The sequence below is a fragment of the Xyrauchen texanus genome, chromosome 41 (assembly GCF_025860055.1).
Source record: "Xyrauchen texanus isolate HMW12.3.18 chromosome 41, RBS_HiC_50CHRs, whole genome shotgun sequence".
Taxonomy (NCBI): Eukaryota; Metazoa; Chordata; class Actinopteri; order Cypriniformes; family Catostomidae; genus Xyrauchen; species Xyrauchen texanus.
In genome coordinates this window covers 1,798,707-1,815,944 of record NC_068316.1, presented here as the reverse complement: position 1 = coordinate 1,815,944, position 17,238 = coordinate 1,798,707, and the positions used below count along the sequence as shown (strand labels likewise).

The window sequence follows — 17,238 nt, the reverse complement described above, 5'->3', positions numbered from 1 at the left end:
CAGTAGATATATTCACCATTTATAATGGATCATTTTATTTTAACATGGTTGGCAGTGACTGGATGATGCTGGCCATTACTTTGAATCTGAATAATGCTAATTTATGATGTAATGTCTGTAACGTCTCAAAAACATGAATAAGCAACACTCCTGGACACATAATATATTATTTAATGAAAAAAATTAGACTTTCTATAGCTTGGTATTATTGAAAATGTCACAACATAGTCTTGCTGTCCACATATGTGGACATACATTTTTAGGAAAACTATGTGAGCTAGTCTATCTAGAACGTTTTTTTTGTTGTTGTTGTTGATGTTGTTGTTGTTGTTGTTGTTGTTGTTGTTGTTGCTTATTTATTAGGTGCTACTAGTTACAAATCATAAAGGAAATGGAAAATGCACACAGCAGTCACACTCGGGTCTCAGAAGCTTAACATTCACAGTTGCCACATCATGTCACTGTGCATCTGCATAAAGTTGAACTCAACCAAACTTGTAGCCTTGCCACAATCTCTGTCACCCATGTCACCTCTTATCGTCAACAGCAAATCACTCTTTGTGTGAACGCCTCTTTTGTCCAACATCAGTCAACGTTGTCGGAGCACAGTTGTTGTGGTCCTATTTTCTGTCAGTTATCTTGTGTCATGCAAATCAGTAAAGATTACTTTTTAATTTCATAAAATAAATGTATTCAACAAATTCATGCTTTTCAACTTTTCTTATAAGTTTAGTTTAGGTAAATATAGATGCACATAGTGATCACTGAATGAGTCTATGGAGTTTACTCCCACTCTATAAAATAGTGAAACATATCAAAATATGACAAAGACCACAGGAAAAGTTTCATTTGCACACTTTATTCTACAGAACTACAGGTAATGATGTCAAGAAGTCACACGAGAGGGGGGTCTGGGTATCTCAGCGAGTATTGACGCTGACTACTACCCCTGGAGTCACGAGTTTGAATCCAGGGCGTGCTGAGGGACTCCAGCCAGGTCTCCTAAGCAACCAAATTGGCCCGGTTGCTAGGGAGGGTAGAGTCACATGGGGTAACTTCCTTGTGGTGATTAGTGGTTCTCGCTCTCAATGGGGTGTGTGGTAATTTGTGTGTGGATCGTGGAGAGTAGCATGAGTCTCCACATGCTGTGAGTATCCACGGTGTCATGCACAACGATTCACGTGATCAGATGCACGGATTGGCGGTCTCAGAAGTGGAAGAAACTGAGACTTGTCCAACGCCACCCGGATTGAGGCGAGTAACCACGCCACCACGAGGACCTACCAAGTAGTGGGAATTGGGCATTCCAAAATTGTGGAGAAAAACAATAAATAAAAATTACAAAAAATAATTCACACAAGGAAGTCTTTCAGAAAGACTCAAATGAGAGCTTCACTCTTCATTGTGCCCTTTCTGTAGGAGGAAGAGACAAGGCAAAGATTTGTTATTGTTATAGGGTTTGGTTTTTGCAATGCATCGATGTTACGTAAGAGCTACACTAAATGGAACAGATAAAAGGACAGCATGTGTCAGATAATTCTCTTTGGATTTACTTATAGTTCATCTGTCATGTCTGAAAGGTGAAACACATATATATTTATTAGGGCTGTCAATTTATAAAAATGTTTAATTGAATTTAATGCATGATACGCCGATTAATTTAATCACATAAATATTTGCTGAGAAATCTCCTTAAATAACAATAATTTAATATAAAATGATTATATAATTATACAAATAATTGACCTGTATATTATAAAAACAATTTACATGTTAAATTGACAGCCCTAATATTTACAGTCTCTAAACTTGTTACCATTAGCATTTAATCATTCACAAGGTAAAACTTGCCATTGTTCCGATGAGCCTTCTTAGATATCAAGTATATAAAATATAGTCACTGAGATGATATACCTTAGATCCAGTATCACGGCTCTTGGCTCTCAGTTTGTTGACTTGAGATTCAGCAATATCAGCTCTTTCTTCTGCTTCATCCATCTCATGCTGCAGTTTACGGAACTTGGCCAGATTACCATTTGCCTGTTCCTCCTGGAAAAAAAGAAGAACAGTTGTTGGCAAAAACAATATAGAAGTTAATATACATGCAGTACTTGGATGCATCCACAGTGTACTGACCGCCTCCTCAGCTGTTCTCTTGTAGGACTTGACCTTCAGCTGAAGTTTGTCCACCAGATCCTGCAGACGGGCCAGATTCTTACGATCCTCCTCAGTCTGAAAATAGACTTTTGATTAATTTAACTTTAAACAACCTGAACAAATATGTCAAAACCATATTAAAAGCCCAAATAACCTGGTAGGTGAGCTCCTTGATACGTCTCTCATATTTACGGATTCCTTTCACAGACTCACTCGCCTTTCGCTGTTCTACCTCCACCTCATTTTCCAGCTCTCTCACCTAGGAAAACCGAAAAAAAAAATTTTTTACCAATGTTTTAGAATCCAAATAATCTCCCAATCTAAATAGTCATGAAAGTGATCTTCACAACAGGAATGCAGTGGTATGAGTTTCATAAACTGACCCTGGCTTCCAGTTTCTGGACCTGCTTCTTGCCTCCCTTCAAGGCGATCTGCTCAGCTTCATCCAGACGATGCTGCAGTTCCTTGATGGTCTGCTCCATGTTCTTCTTCATGCGCTCCAGATGAGCACTGGTGTCCTGCTCCTTCTTCAGCTCCTCTGCCATCATGGCAGCATCAGTGATGGCCTTCTTGGCTTTTTCCTCAGCATTTCTGCACTCCTGCACAGCCTCCTCAACCTCAGTCTGAAGCTGAGAATTATCTCCCTCCAGCTTCTTCTTCTGATTCAGCAGGCTGGTGTTCTGAACATTGAGAATAATCACATTTATATAGTCTTAAAATGACATTATTAACTAAGACAGAGTTTAAAGGCCTTCTTTGCCTTTGACTAGATGTGGCCTACCTGAGAGTGCAGCAGCTGAACCCTCTCACTGACGTCCAGCAGTTCCTGCTCAGCCAGTTTCCTTCCTCTCTCAGTCTGTTCCACCAGAGATCTCAACTCATCCAGTTCAGCCTGCAGCAGATTGTTGCGTCTCTCCACAATGGCAATGTTCTCTTTGAGATCAGCATTACCATGAAGAGCATCATCCAGCTGCAGTTGGGCATCCTGTGAAGTGCAAGATTTACGCATGAAAAGTTCACAGAATCTTGTGTGATTTTCAATTAAGTAGCAGTAATTTATATTAAAATATATAATCTAGCATACTTTGAGATGTCCTTGAAGACTCTTGAGTTGTTTCTGGGCTTCTGATGCCTGCCGGTTTGCCTGGCTGAGCTGAATCTCCATCTCATTGAGGTCTCCCTCCATCTTCTTTTTCAGTCTGAGGGCTTCATTCCTGCTGCGAGTCTCTGACTCAAGTGAGCTCTGAAGGGTATCGATCGTTCTCTGCTGGTTCCTCTTGGCCTGCTCCATCTCCTCATCTTTCTCAGCCAGCTTACGTTCAATGTCAGCTTTGATCTGGTTGAACTCCAGTTGAGCTCTGAGGATCTTTCCTTCTTCATGCTCGAGAGAGCCCTGACAAATCAAATAGCTTATCTATTAAAAAGTACTATTACTAGTGTATTACTTTTCAGTTCTACTAGATAAACACAAAGTACTTCACATTAGAGGCTGATGGATATAGGACTTTGCTGATAAAGATAACTAAGGTGGTGGATAAAGCTGATGGAAGTTTTTATTATCCATATATTGATTGTGTTAAAATGAAATGTATGTTTCCTTATTGTTACGGGCACAGATATAGAGACTATGAGAGACTGAAACCCAAGATCAATTTATTGTGCAACCAAAATCACAATAATAACCAGAAAAAGATTGGAGATTTGGTGCATAACGTGAGACACTGGGTACTTTTATTTTGAAATGTATGTGCTCTCACCTGCTCACACTAAGTGATAAGGAAAACAAAATATAATTGTAAAAACCTATCACTGCCGATTAATTGGCAAAAACAATATATTGGTTGACCTCTACCTTCGATAACATTAGATAACACAAAATACCTCCGCCTCTTCCAGAGCAGCTTGAATTTCAGACTTTTCCTGCTCCAACTGCTTACGTATTTTCTCCAGTTCGTGAATGTTCTTCCCACTTTCACCAATTTGCTCAGTGAGATCAGAAATCTCCTCTGTTTTAATCAGCAAGACGGAAATGGTTAATACATAAAAAACTAAGACAAATATCCCACTAATGCCATAGAATGGTCATTTAACTAATAAATCAATGATACCTTGGAGATTCTTGTTTTCTCTCTTCATGGTCTCCAAATGATCCAGAGATTCCTCATAAGAGTTCTTCAGTTTAAAGAGTTCAGTGCTCAGAGATCTGGCTTCCTTCTGGGAACTTTCCAACTCACACTGAGACTCCTCATATTTCTGCTTCCATTCAGCTAGGACCTGTAATATAAGCATCAGAGATTTTGACCAACTGCAATTGGATCTTAAGGTACAACAATAAAAAGCTGTTTATTTACAAGCATGTCTTTTCCACCTTGTCAAAGTTTCTTTGCTTCTTGTCCAGAGCAGCAGCAGCAGCATTGGATCTCTCCACATCAACCATGAGATCTTCAATCTCATTCTGCAGTCTGTGCTTGGTCTTCTCCAGAGAGGAACATTTAGCATTGACCGCTTCCACAGCTTCTTCTGCATCTTGCAAACGCTGTGCAAGTTTCTTCCTTCATGAATAAAGAGGATTGGTTTCAAAAACAACTTAGTAAGTCTATCTGTTAAAAACTAAATATTTCCTTTCACATACTTAGCTTCCTCTAGCTCTTCAGTCCTCTGGATGGCATCAGTTTCATACTTGGTTCTCCACTGAGCCACCTCAGAGTTCGCCTTGGAGAGACTACGCTGCAGCTCAGCTTTGGCCTCCTGCTCCTCCTCATACTGCTCCCTCAGCAGATCAGAATCATGTCGAGCAGACTGAACTGCATGGGCCAGGGCATTCTTAGCCTAGAAGATATTTAAAATTAAGGTTTTCTGTTATACCTCTGCAAGGGAGAGGTAGGGTTACCAAATGACCCAAGGCACTGACATCAGGCTTTTATGGTCTTGGGGGTTGTGGGTTCGAAACCTACCACTGCTAGGTGGGCTTTTTGGGTGAAAAGGTGGCACAGAGGTTTAGATGAATGATTGCTAAACAGTGTTACTTTAACCTTGTGTTTTTTAGCCCAACTTCTGGTTGTTGTTGCTGGACTTTTGATTAAACTAAGGTTTAATTTTGGCAGGGATAGACCACTATCTGAGCTGGTATGTTTCAATACCTCAGGAGTAATCTTTGTGCTTTCACTATCATGCTTCCACTATGGCTTGACCCATGGTTGCTTTGAGGGCACTCTCCATGTATTATAGCATTGCTTCATAAACGATTATGCAGCCTGAATAAAAGTGAATGAGAAGTGATAGTAGAAATACCTTGACTTCCTCTTCAAGTTGCCTTTTGAGGTCTTCAATCTGCTGGATATAAGACTGTTTACTCCTGGTTAGTTGAGAGACTAAGCAATCCTTCTCTTCAAGCTGTCTAGCCTGCTCACCTAGATGGAAGTATAACCAATACATTACAAAAAGCAGTGGAATAACATAGGACCATTTAATACCTTATCAAAGTGCATACCGTTCTCGGTTTGCAGCCTAGCTTTTTTCATGGTAAAGTCATTGATGCTACGTTGTCCCTCCTCAAATTTTGATCTATATTCAGACATCTGGTCTTCAAGGGTCCTGCACAGTTTCTCAAGGTTTGCCTGGACAGATTTGAATCACAAAAAACTGCTGATGAAAAACAAGTTAAAGCATAGTTCAACAAACACCTGAATTGAAGACAAGCAATTAAAAAAGTTTAATTGAAAATGAGAATTTCCTACCTTGCCTTTGGCAAGCTGTTCCATATTTGAGACAACATCATCCAGTTCCAGTCTCAGTTCACTTTTCTCTTTCTCAAGCTTCTGCTTCACTCTCTGAAGGTTGTCAATCTGCTCTCCCAGGTCAGCCACACTGTCTGCATGTTTCTTCCTCAGTGTAACAGCAGTGGCCTCATGTTGCAGAGTGGCCTCTTCAAGGTCTCTGCGCAGTTTCTGGAACTCGGCTTCGCGTTTCTTGTTCATCTCAATCTGGGCAGAAGTGGCACCACCAGCCTCCTCCAACCTCTCACTGATCTCCTCCAGTTCTCTGGACAGATCTGCCCTCTGCTTTTCAACTTTGGCACGAGCAGCTCTCTCAGCCTCTAGCTCTTCCTCAAGCTCTTCAATCCTAGCCTGGTAATGTGAAGAAAACACAAATTAAATATAGCATTCCTAAATTCCCAACTAGCCTTTTTCTTAAGAAGACTAAAGTTTACCTGCAGTTCCTTCAGTTTCTTCTGGAGCTGGGCTGCCATGATCTGCTCATCTTCAATCTTGCTATTGAGCTGGCTGATCTCAAAATCTTTCCTGTGTTGAAAGAAATAATTCATATAAACCAAGTTGTATTCTCAAATAATTATTTCACCCTCTGGAAAACTCACTTTTTAAGCCTCTCTTCCAGCTGTTGTTTGTAATTTTCTAGGTCCATCACACTCTCTTGGGTCAACTTTAAGTCTCCCTCGAGCTTTCTCTTTATCCTCTCTAGATCCATCCGAAGCTTCTTTTCCTGTTCCAGGGAACCCTCAAGCTGGAATAAAAAATATAGAGTACTCCTCAATATTTTTATTTTTTTTTTAATGGCAAATGGCTTAGCTTCTTTGTTTAAAAGAAAAGGTCATCAAACTATTTACATCATCCACTTGTTGCTCCAGCTTGGCTTTGGCTTTTGTGAGTGTGTTGACTTTGTCTTCCTCACTCTGGAGATCATCCAGCGTTTGCTGATGAGCCTCCTGTAGAGCTTTCTTCTCCTTAGTCAGCTTGGCAATAATTTCATCCAAAGCTGCCATCTCCTCTATCAAGTTTTTAACCTGTAGAATTGTGTCTTTGTATCAGGGACTCGTAATAAAACACCATTCTTAAGTCTCTAGCGTCATCATTGTTGAAAACAAACCTTATTCTCCGTGGCATGTTTCTCTTTCTCCACTTTGGCCAGAGTGAGCTCGAGATCATCAATGTCCTTCTTGAGCTCAGAACATTCATCCTCCAGCTTTCGTTTCTTTGCCGTCAACTCGGCATTCATTTCCTCTTCATCCTCCAGTCGCTCGGTCAGCTCTTTGGCTTTGGCCTCAAGCTGGATCTTGTTCTTGATCAGACCCTCACATCTCTCCTCAGCATCGCAAAGATTATCTTGCTCCTGTTTTATTTACAGATGGTGTACTTTTCTCTGTTGTCATATACATTATTTTCACTCATAATATCAATACAATCTACTAATCAAAATCTCATGAACTCACAGCTTGGACTTGGAGTTGCAGGTCATTCTTCTCTTGGAGAAGAGAAACCATCTTTCCTTCAAGCTCCTTTCTGCGTGCTTCAGATTTGGCATAAGCTTCCTTTAACTTGAGGAATTCTTCCTTCATGTTTGCCATCTCTTTCTCTGCTTCAGCGGATCTTAGCAGTGGTTTGATCTTGAAGTAGAGCTTCATCCAGGGCCAATTCTTGACACTCATGAAGGCACGTACATTCCATTGGATCACCAGCAATGCATCTCTGCAATATGATTAAAAAAGTATTCAAATATGAAATGTACCAGATCTGTACCAGCATTACTCTGGTCTTTCAAAACCTTCACCTGCGCTCAACAATCTTTTGGAATTCATTTCTTGAAAGAAGGCCACGAGCTCGAGCCTGAATATTTGTGATTATGAGAGCGAGACGGTCATCTCGCATCTCTTCAAGAGTACCCAACAGACCAGCCTTAAAGAACACCTTGGGGAATAAAAGGGACATAATTTGTTAGTGTAACACTGTGAAAGTGACTATCATTGCATGCATGGTTGTCATATTGTTTCATTATTAATCATTCTTTTTTCTTTCTTATTTACTTTTGTCTTTTATTTCTGTGATGTTAAAATAAATACAGACCCTTGAAATAATAAACCTAAATGTTAGCTTTTATAAGGGTACCTTAGTATGCCCAAACTTGTACTGGTTGTGGTCAATTTCCAAAGACCCCAGTAACTTCTCAGCTCCTTTCCTGCTGTCAATAAACTGACCATCTGGGATTGCAGCAGGATTCAGTATACGATATCTATTGTTGCATTTTTTTATATATATCAGAAAGAGGATAGTAATTGCAGTTTATGCAGTGCCAATTTTAACGTGTTTGTTTAAACAAGCCATTTAGTTTAAATTGCCTGTAATTTCTGTAATTTAGTAGATAAAAAACATAAAAACTATTTCCAATAACTATTATAAGGTGATTATTATAATCACAAAACAAAAGAATACATGAAACATTTAACATTAGTTGCATAATTTGTAATTGTGTTCTCAAATCAGACGTTGATTTGAGAACACAATGTAACACGTTGGTGTAACTCAGATATTTCATATTCTTATCATTATGGCTGTGTCAGACATCTCATTGGAAAAATGGTCATAGTGTTACAACTAAGTATACATTTTTTTATCAAGCTTTCAAAGTAAGTGGATGCACCTCTGCTTGAAATCTCCATACAGAATCCTGTTGGGGAAGCCCTTTCTGCAGATTCTGATGCCCTCCAGCACACCGTTACAGCGCAGCTGGTGCATGACCAGAGGATTCTCCATCGCCCCAGGAGTCTTGGTCTCATTGGGGATGATGCAGCGCACAAAGTGAGGGTGAGTTGACCTCAAATTGGTCATCAGCTTGTTCAGATTCTCCTGTGGATATTGTTTATTTAGGACACTGCCCATGTACTGTATATTAGGTTGGCATGTTGTCAAAGAGAGATTAAAAAACTATGTTATGGTGTCCAGTATTAATCTGTCTTTTACCCTGTGAAGGGCAGACACAGTCTGGAAAGAAGAGCCCTTTTTCTTCCTCTCCTTCCCAGTTTTGCCACCTCCACTTTCCGCTGTTGAAAGATTTGTTTTCTTTATGAGATAAAATGAACCATATATAAAATCTTGATATGTTTCAAGGATTATATTCCACTGTGACATTGCCAGCACAATACACCCAAGTCTGTTCCAGAATAATTAGCAAACCAATTCTGAAGCAGGTGTTAAAGAATGGTGATAAAGATTTCCTGGGAAGTGACTGAAGCTTAATCACACAGCCATGACGTTTTGGTAACTAAAAATCAATTCAAAATATTCTTACCTGAATCAGCACTTGCATAGTTTGCAAACAGGATAGACAGCAGTTTCATGGTGGACTTCTGATACAGGCCCACAACAGTTTCATTGAGAGGGTCCTTGTTCTTCACCAGCCAGTTATAAATGTTGTAGTCAACAATGCCAGCGTAATGAACCAGGGAGAAATGGGCCTCTGATTTACCTTTGACAATCCTGGGCTTCTGGAAGTTGTTGGATTTACCCAAGTGGTTGTCATAAAGCTTAGCTTTAAATGTGGCATCACTGGCTTTGGGGAACATGCACTCCTCTTCAAGGATGGACATGATACCCATGGGCTAGTGAAAAATCAAATGAGGTGTTTCAGATTAGTTCAACAATATTTGTCCTATACTTCAGATCTCTCCATTTTAAAAACTCACCTTTTCAATGAGATCAATACACGCCTGCAGGTCCATGCCAAAGTCAATGAAGGTCCACTCAATACCCTCCTTCTTGTATTCCTCTTGTTCCAGCACAAACATGTGGTGGTTGAAGAACTGCTGCAACTTCTCATTAGTGAAGTTGATGCACAGCTGCTCAAAGGTGTTATACTAGAACAGATATGTAATACCAATAATGAAAGTGTGACATGTTATGATCTTATACTGATAAGTAGGTCTCTGTTCAAGCGCCAACTTCTCATGACACCCTGTGTCATGTTTATTCTGTTGTTTCATGTTTTTCATGTCTTTTAATTTCAAGTTTAGTTACTGTTCATGTCATGTGATTTACTGTTCCCTCATGTGATCTTGTCATGTATTTCGCCTGTTCATGTGTTCTACCATGTCCTTGTATTTAAGCCCACATGTTTGCCATTGTCTGGTGTCAGGTATTGTGAATGTAACTTTGATGTTTTGTTCTAGTCGAGTCAAGTCAAATAAAGTTTAAGTCTAATAAAGTCATGTCATGTTATGTTTGTCAAGTCCAGTTTTAGTCATGTTTTGTTTAGTTCACGTTTGTAGTCAGGGTTTTTGAGATTCCATGTTTGAAATATAAACTGCACTTGGGTTCATCTTCACATTATCATCTCTGCCTGTTTCCAGCATCACTACAGAACACCTGACTGCCCATAATGAACCCAGCAGTTCGGCTTCTTTGGCTACGTCAGGGGAGTCGTCCCCTGGAGAGTTATGTAGAGGACTTCTGCGATCTGGCCAGTCTGGTGGACTTTAATGCGGTCAAAGACCATTTTGGATTAAGTGAGACAATCTCATCTTTAATGCCTGGTGGACACAGTTCCCTCAATCTGGTCCAGTATATCGACCTTGCCTTGCAGATTATGGGTTCTACGTTCACTGTGGGGGAGGCGAATGCTGAGCCAGTGCTCACGCCTACCACAGCCATCGAGCCAACGCCCACGTCTGCCACAGCCAAGGAGCCAATACCCATGCCTGCCACAGCCAGCATTGTAAGCCTCATCCATCCCAGAGTCTGCCAACTTCGGACTTTCGGAGAAGGAAGAGGAGAAAGGCTTTTGTTTCCAAGTCTCTGCCTATGTTCATGACCACAGAGGTCGTCTTCGAGTCTCTGCCCATATTCACGACCACAGAGTTCGTCTCCAAGTCTCTGCCCATGTTCACGACCACAGAGGCTGTTCCTGAGTCTCTGTCCATGCCCACGAGCACAGAGGTCACTCCCTAGACTCTGCTCATGTTCACAACCACTGAGGTCTTTCCCCAGTCATCCAGGACTCTGTCATGAGCTTCCCATGGCTCCGCCTTCCACGACTTTGCTCCACATCATGGCCGCCAAGCCCAAGTTCCACGTTTCACTGAGCTTGCGCCACCTTCTGCCCCGGGTCCTCAGAGTCAGCTCCAGGCCACGTCACAGCCACGGCAGAGTCAGCTCCAGGCCACGTCACAGCCACGGCAGAGTCAGCTCCAGGCCACGTCACAGCCACGGCAGAGTCAGCTCCAGGCCACGTCACAGCCACGGCAGAAACAGCTGTTCCCATGCTCCACGCCATGTCTTGCCAGGCCACATCTCAAGGATGTCATACAATGTCCTTGTATTTAAGCCTTCATGTTTGCCATTGTCTGGTGTCAGGCATTGTGAATGTAACTTAGTTTTGTTTAAGTCTAATCAAGTTATGTTTATGTCAAGTTCATGTTTTGTTTAGTTCACGTTTGTAGTCAGGGTTTTTGGGATTTAATGGTTGAAAAATAAACTGCACTTGGGTTCATCTTTACATCATCATCACTGCCTGTTTCCAGCGTCGTTACACAATTAACTCAAATTTGGAATTTTGTGGTGGTTAGGTCATCTCTATGCTAGTGCAGTCCTAAATGTTGACAAACTTTAGGAGATCTTCTGTACACATTTAATATTAAATTGTCTTCTTTTCTGGGAAAATGAACTAAAAATATTGGTGACAAATTTTTGCCCAAAAAAATGTTCTATAAAATGATAATGTCCCATCCTTCTAATACCACCTGGCACAGACTAGCAATAGCAAGTAGCAATTCAGCATTTTCCCAGGATATGGAGGCTATTGGCTATAGAAAAAAAATAACAAGCCATTAGGTATCAATTAATTTTGGTAACAATGTAGATTCTAATGCAGTATTTATGGATACTGGACCGGGCCCACTGGAATTTGTTTTCAAGACTGTCGAGCAGGGTTTTTGACCGTTAAAGGTCCCAATGTATGACAAATTGTCTGACACAGTTTCCAGTGAAAATATTACAGCATGACTCCCAGTGATAATAGCACTTCGCTTCCACAAGGGTTTAAACTTTCCCAACAGCTTGCAAAGTTCTGCAACTAAAGTGGGTTGTATCCCACACACTGGCAAAATCACCCTGCATTATATTCCCACGGTGAGAACCTTCTCACATCAGAATAGCATTAAAACATTATTGTGTTGCCATCTTCTGGAGAAGAACACTAGGCTAATGTGAATCTTATATGCATTTCTGTAAAGAAATGCTGCAAACTGGCAAACAAAAACTTCTGTTCTATGTTAAAACGTCATAAAATAAATTGCCTAAGGATTGTTGTTATTTTAATATTTCTTTGTGAATGAAAAGATACACTGATGAGCCAAAACATTATGCCACTCTCGGGTGAATTAACTAACATTGCTCATCTGCTAACAAGGCCAAGTGTCAAGGTCTGGGTAGATTAGATGTTAAGCTAACAATCATATACTTACATCAAAGATTTCAAATCCAGCGATGTCCAGTACTCCAATGAAATACTGCCGTGACTGCTTGGTTTCCAGGGATTGATTGATTCTCACAACCATCCAATGGAACATCTTCTCATACACCGATTTTGACAGAGCACCAGTGGCATATTGCACCTTTTTGAGAGAATGAGTTTAATAAAAGTTGATCAAATGTCACTGCATAGGAACAAACAACTTTTTTGGTTTATGTCAAGAAGTAGTTTCCACCTGCTGGACATTCTGTCCCTTGGTGACCCACTCATTTCCTACTTTGACCCTTGGGTGGCACAGAGCCTTGATGAGGTCAGCAGAGTTCAGGCCCATCAGGTAAGCTGATTTATCAGCATCTGTAGTCAATAATAGAAGGTGGTTAGATCTTAATTTATCATCCATCAATCAATAACTTCATGCATATCATAATGTTTCCTAATATTGACCTTCAGTCCCATCAGCCTCTGCCTGTTCCTCCCTTTGCTTCTGCTTAAACTTCATGTTGCCGTAGTGCATGATGGCACCAATCAGCTTGTAGATGCTGTTCTTCTCCTCTTGGGTGAAGCCCAACACATCAAAAGCTTCCTAGAGAAAATGTATAATACTTAACATGACTAATATTGTACTTTTAGTACAAGTCACTTTTGTTCTAAACCTTAAGAATGTTCTATCAAACTTATGTTAATGTGAACTGCAGATGCATTGGATAACACACATCAGTAGCCATCAGCTCATCAGCATCATCAATAGAGGCCACTTGCGTCTCTCCTTGGGAGATGAAGGCATAATCATAAGGGTTCGCTGTGATCAAGAGCATCTCTGTGAGAGAAGACACAAAACACTTAGACATCTTTCTGTGACGTGTTATAGGCATGTCTTGCTGTAACATGTTCTACTCACCTAATAGTTCTGGTTTCTTCTGAGACAGGATCTGGTAGAAGATGTGGTAGTCTCTCTCAGCCTTGAGCTGGAAAGTCACACGAGACTTCTCCAGAAGATCTGTTTAGAGGATTCACAAGTTAAGATTTGGTCAATAGTACCAAGTACACTTTATCCAAACTATTTTGACACATGCATCGAGTAGGGATGGGCATTTTGGTTATTTTGTCTACTTGAGTACTCAAAATAATTACTCGAGAACTTAAGTACTGGTGCTCTGTGTTTTTGTTGCTGTGATGATTCATGATGCATTTCCTTTAACTCGGAGAGTCGGAATTTCCACCTTTCTACTTGGAAAATAGCAATGGAATGACACTTTACGTCAGACTTCTTACTTGGAAACTCATGCGGAAATCTTGAACTCCCATTTCGCCGAGATCCGGGTGTGTGATGTCACGCAAACACGTCGGCACCCTGGGAGATTTACAGAGTAAATGATAAACATTCACTTTTATTAAAAATATCCAATTAATGAGCCAAAGTTCTTGCATTAAATGATAACAAAGCTTGTTTAGTAAACATTTGCAGAGACAGGTGTTCAAAGCACGGTTAATTATACTCTCTTTTGATTATCGGAAACCTGTAGAACAAACGCTAGCGTCGCAGCGCCATATATCAGATCGGTTGCAATGAGATATCTCTTGGTTGCAATTACGATGTAATCAATCTCAAAATTTAAAATAAGTCCCCTGTTTGAAACGTTTGTGTTTTGTTGCCATGTAGTTGTCACTGGATTTCGAATTGAGTCAAAAGTCACATCACTCATGATCATTACAATTATTGCTGTCATGTCAGAGTACTCGAGTGTTTGAGTACTCGTGTCCATCCCTAGCATCGAGTAGGTCAAGAGTCATAAATGACATTTCCAAAAGTAATCAAAGATAATTCTTACAAGTCTCAATATCAGCAGATGCTAACTTGCCACTGGCAGCAAAGTGAATTCGGATGAACTTGCCCTGTTTGAAAGGAATGTTATCTTTAAATGCAGTAAAGAAATCTACAAAATTAAAATAATTTGCAACGAAAAGCAGTGAGCGCTCACAAAGCGAGATGAGTTGTCATTTCTGATGGTCTTGGCATTACCGAAAGCCTCTAGAGCAGGGTTACACTGGATGATTTGATCTTCTAGAGTACCCTAGAAGCAAAAATAACAAATTAACAAATTCCTTTCAAAACAATGCAGTTTGGCAAAATAGTGTAAAAGTGAATTTAAAGTCTAACCTTTTTGTCATCCTTGGCATCCTTCTTGACTCCACCAGCAGCAATACTGGCAAAATATTGAATGACTCTTTTGGTGTTCACAGTCTTTCCAGCACCGGATTCTCCACTGTCAACATCATTCATTTATTAGAAAACCATTAAGAATTACTTTAAGTAAATACATTTTCAAGTAAATCCTCAGCAGCTAATTAAAACACAAAAAGACTTACGTGATAAGAATGGACTGGTTTTCTCTGTCTGCAACATAGAAATCATTTTTTGTTGTAATATGGCTAACCGAAATGTTGGTTCTTTATTATTGTTCAGTCAGCAAGGTCATATAGAGTATAAACAGAAAGTACATTTCTCTAAGATGCCATTTCAAGTACACTTACCTGACAGCATGTACTGGTAGGCATTATCAGAGATGGAGAAGATGTGAGGAGGAGCTTCACTCCTCTTCTTGCCTCTGTAAGCTAAGACAACTTCCTGGTTGTACACTGGCAGCCACTTGTAGGGGTTTACAGTGACACAGAAGAGCCCAGAGTAGGTCTAGAAGAGGGAGAAAGAGATAATAAGACACTGAGTAGTTTTATGGGCGTCTAAGATCTCGAAGTGAAGGTTTTGACTCACGTAGATCATCCAGGCTGCGTAACGCTCTTTGAGGTTAAACAGCACAGCGGGCTCGTGCAGGAAGGTGAACATCGCCATGTCCTCAATTTTATCGAACTTTGGCGGGTTCTGAGGATGAACATCAACGTCCTTCACAGTTACTGTCTGTGGGCACATGAGATTTTTGACATTTTATTTTATTTTGCTTTTTACTGTGTGCATATTTAATCAGGGCGATGATTTAACAGAGATCTTTATATAATAGATTTTCGAAAGAGAACAAAAAAATGTATTATTATATTATAATATTAATGAATACTTTACAAATTGTAATTATCCAACCATGTATGTTTTTTCCAATCACCCAAATCAGCCCTCGTCATGAACATAACACTGTGAGCTTAAAACTATGGGTCTCTTTTATGACAGAGAATTGATCTGGCAACTGTACTTTAAGATTCATTTTAATCCATTTTATTAATTATAATCCAGTTGTTAAAGCTTGAATTTACCTTCCCTTTAGACGTCTCACAGGTGACTTTATCACCATCGCGACTGATGATAGATGCTTTAAGGAATTCCTCTTCAGCATCAGGGACGAAACATTCTTTCTTCATGTCAAAGGGGCGAGTTTGGGCCTCCAGGCGCTCTATATCCGACTTCCTGAGGAACGGAGCCGCAGGTCCAAAGTCCCTCATCGCAGCATCCCCCATCTTTCAACCTGTCGGATTGAAAGTAAACTCAAAACTGATGATTTATGCTATTCAAGCTTTGACTAATGTAAAATAATTATATTTCTAAACTATTAAAACCCACTCACCTCTGCTGTTCACTTGTCCAAAGACTGATGGGTCAGTGAAGTAGTTCTACACAAAAGAAAGAACAATTGTATCACCGTTTACCCATTTCTACTACTGTTCACCTAGTATTTACTCCCAGATCAATACAGATAAAATAACCAAGGACCAAGCAATCCAATTCCTCTTTTCTGCCAATTACTCAGTGATACTGTCACCAGTAAAGATCCCTATGAAAATAAAGTTAGTTTGTTAATAAGAAACAAGGCTCCCCACAACTTACTGTACACAGTTGAAAGTTAACGATGGCACAATTGAAAACAAGCCACGTCTCCTTTTATAGACCAATTGTTCCTCTAAATATGGTCATGGCATCACACAAAGCATACTGCTCACCCAGTTTGGTTAGGAATAATGGGTTGGGTGTGATGGGGAAAAGTGGGGGGCAGTTTCTGTTGTGTTGCATGTCATTCATGCCAGGCTGAGAAATATTAACGGTTAATGAGTATCAAAAATGTATGTTGTAATTATTCACATTTACAGTATGTTATCACACAAATCATGTATTTAAATTCATTCATGTAGCAGATGCTTTTATCCAGAGCAACTAGCAATGTGAGGAAGGATACAACATAAGCGGTAACAAGAAAAGTGCAGCATCGCTAAGTTTCAATTGCGTTAGAAATGTAGTAGCCAAGACACATTTGTTTTGAGTGTATGGTCAAGTGCTCACGAAAACATTATTTCACGAATTGATAATTTCACTCACCGTATGTCTGTTAAACAGAAACATTAACATGTTTAATTCATGTGCAGTCGCTGTTGAACCAAATATGAACAAATCAATAACTAAAGAGTATACTGAACCCTTCAACTTGAGCACTGGTTTTATGCAGACATGACTGATAAAGTAGACAGTGTTTTGCTCTAATATTAATTGAATTACGATTTATTACCTAAGACTCATTTGGTAGGACTTGATAGCCTATATTAAATTACAAAAGTAATGAAATGGAAGGACAAGGACCTATCTGGTACCAAATTAATCTGAATTACAGAATAGTCAAAAGCCCAAATGCTACGGTATATTAGTGTCTTATTCTTGGCCCTATGTTTTATTATTAATTGTTTTGTCATCTCTTGAGAGATTGGCTAAAAGTACATGTTTAGACACTAACATGTTCCTGTGCTTTCCACTAGAGGCCTCAAGAGTTTAACAGGTATTGGTTTAGCATGGTCAAGGTCAATGTCTGGCTGGTGTGAATATTTCAGTTTGTA

At 39.9% G+C, this 17,238-nt stretch overlaps 1 protein-coding gene and 1 long non-coding RNA gene across 7 annotated transcripts in view; one reads left to right on the top strand and one right to left on the bottom strand.

Annotated features, from left to right (window-relative positions):
- Window positions 1-15,821, top strand: part of LOC127634038 (uncharacterized) — a 55,870-nt gene extending 40,049 nt beyond the window's left edge. For 5 of the 6 annotated variants that reach the window (XR_007969316.1, XR_007969314.1, XR_007969315.1 and 2 more), the window contains 2 exons: window positions 8,613-8,753; window positions 10,295-12,324. This is a non-coding gene — a long non-coding RNA (uncharacterized LOC127634038). Of the gene's footprint in view, window positions 1-8,612; window positions 8,754-10,294; window positions 12,325-15,686 lie in introns of those variants that run through there. The other variant, XR_007969320.1, reaches the window with a different exon arrangement.
- On the bottom strand, window positions 822-15,876 carry LOC127634035 (myosin-7-like). The gene is made up of 37 exons (XM_052113433.1): window positions 15,676-15,876; window positions 15,185-15,328; window positions 14,947-15,103; window positions 14,782-14,809; window positions 14,573-14,678; window positions 14,394-14,486; window positions 14,244-14,307; window positions 13,313-13,411; window positions 13,128-13,231; window positions 12,859-12,997; window positions 12,650-12,768; window positions 12,407-12,556; window positions 9,632-9,802; window positions 9,238-9,547; window positions 8,910-8,989; window positions 8,590-8,795; window positions 8,058-8,181; window positions 7,723-7,859; window positions 7,385-7,640; window positions 7,042-7,284; window positions 6,782-6,958; window positions 6,533-6,678; window positions 6,368-6,458; window positions 5,895-6,284; window positions 5,648-5,774; window positions 5,449-5,567; window positions 4,790-4,986; window positions 4,526-4,709; window positions 4,266-4,431; window positions 4,039-4,163; window positions 3,242-3,550; window positions 2,939-3,142; window positions 2,541-2,837; window positions 2,312-2,416; window positions 2,137-2,232; window positions 1,915-2,049; window positions 822-1,413 (listed from the first exon to the last, which is right to left on the bottom strand). The coding sequence occupies exons 1-37, from the start codon at window positions 15,874-15,876 to the stop codon at window positions 1,393-1,395; spliced, it is 5,820 nt and encodes a 1,939-aa protein (XP_051969393.1). The 3' UTR covers window positions 822-1,392.
- Between the last annotated feature and the right edge of the window lie 1,362 nt (window positions 15,877-17,238).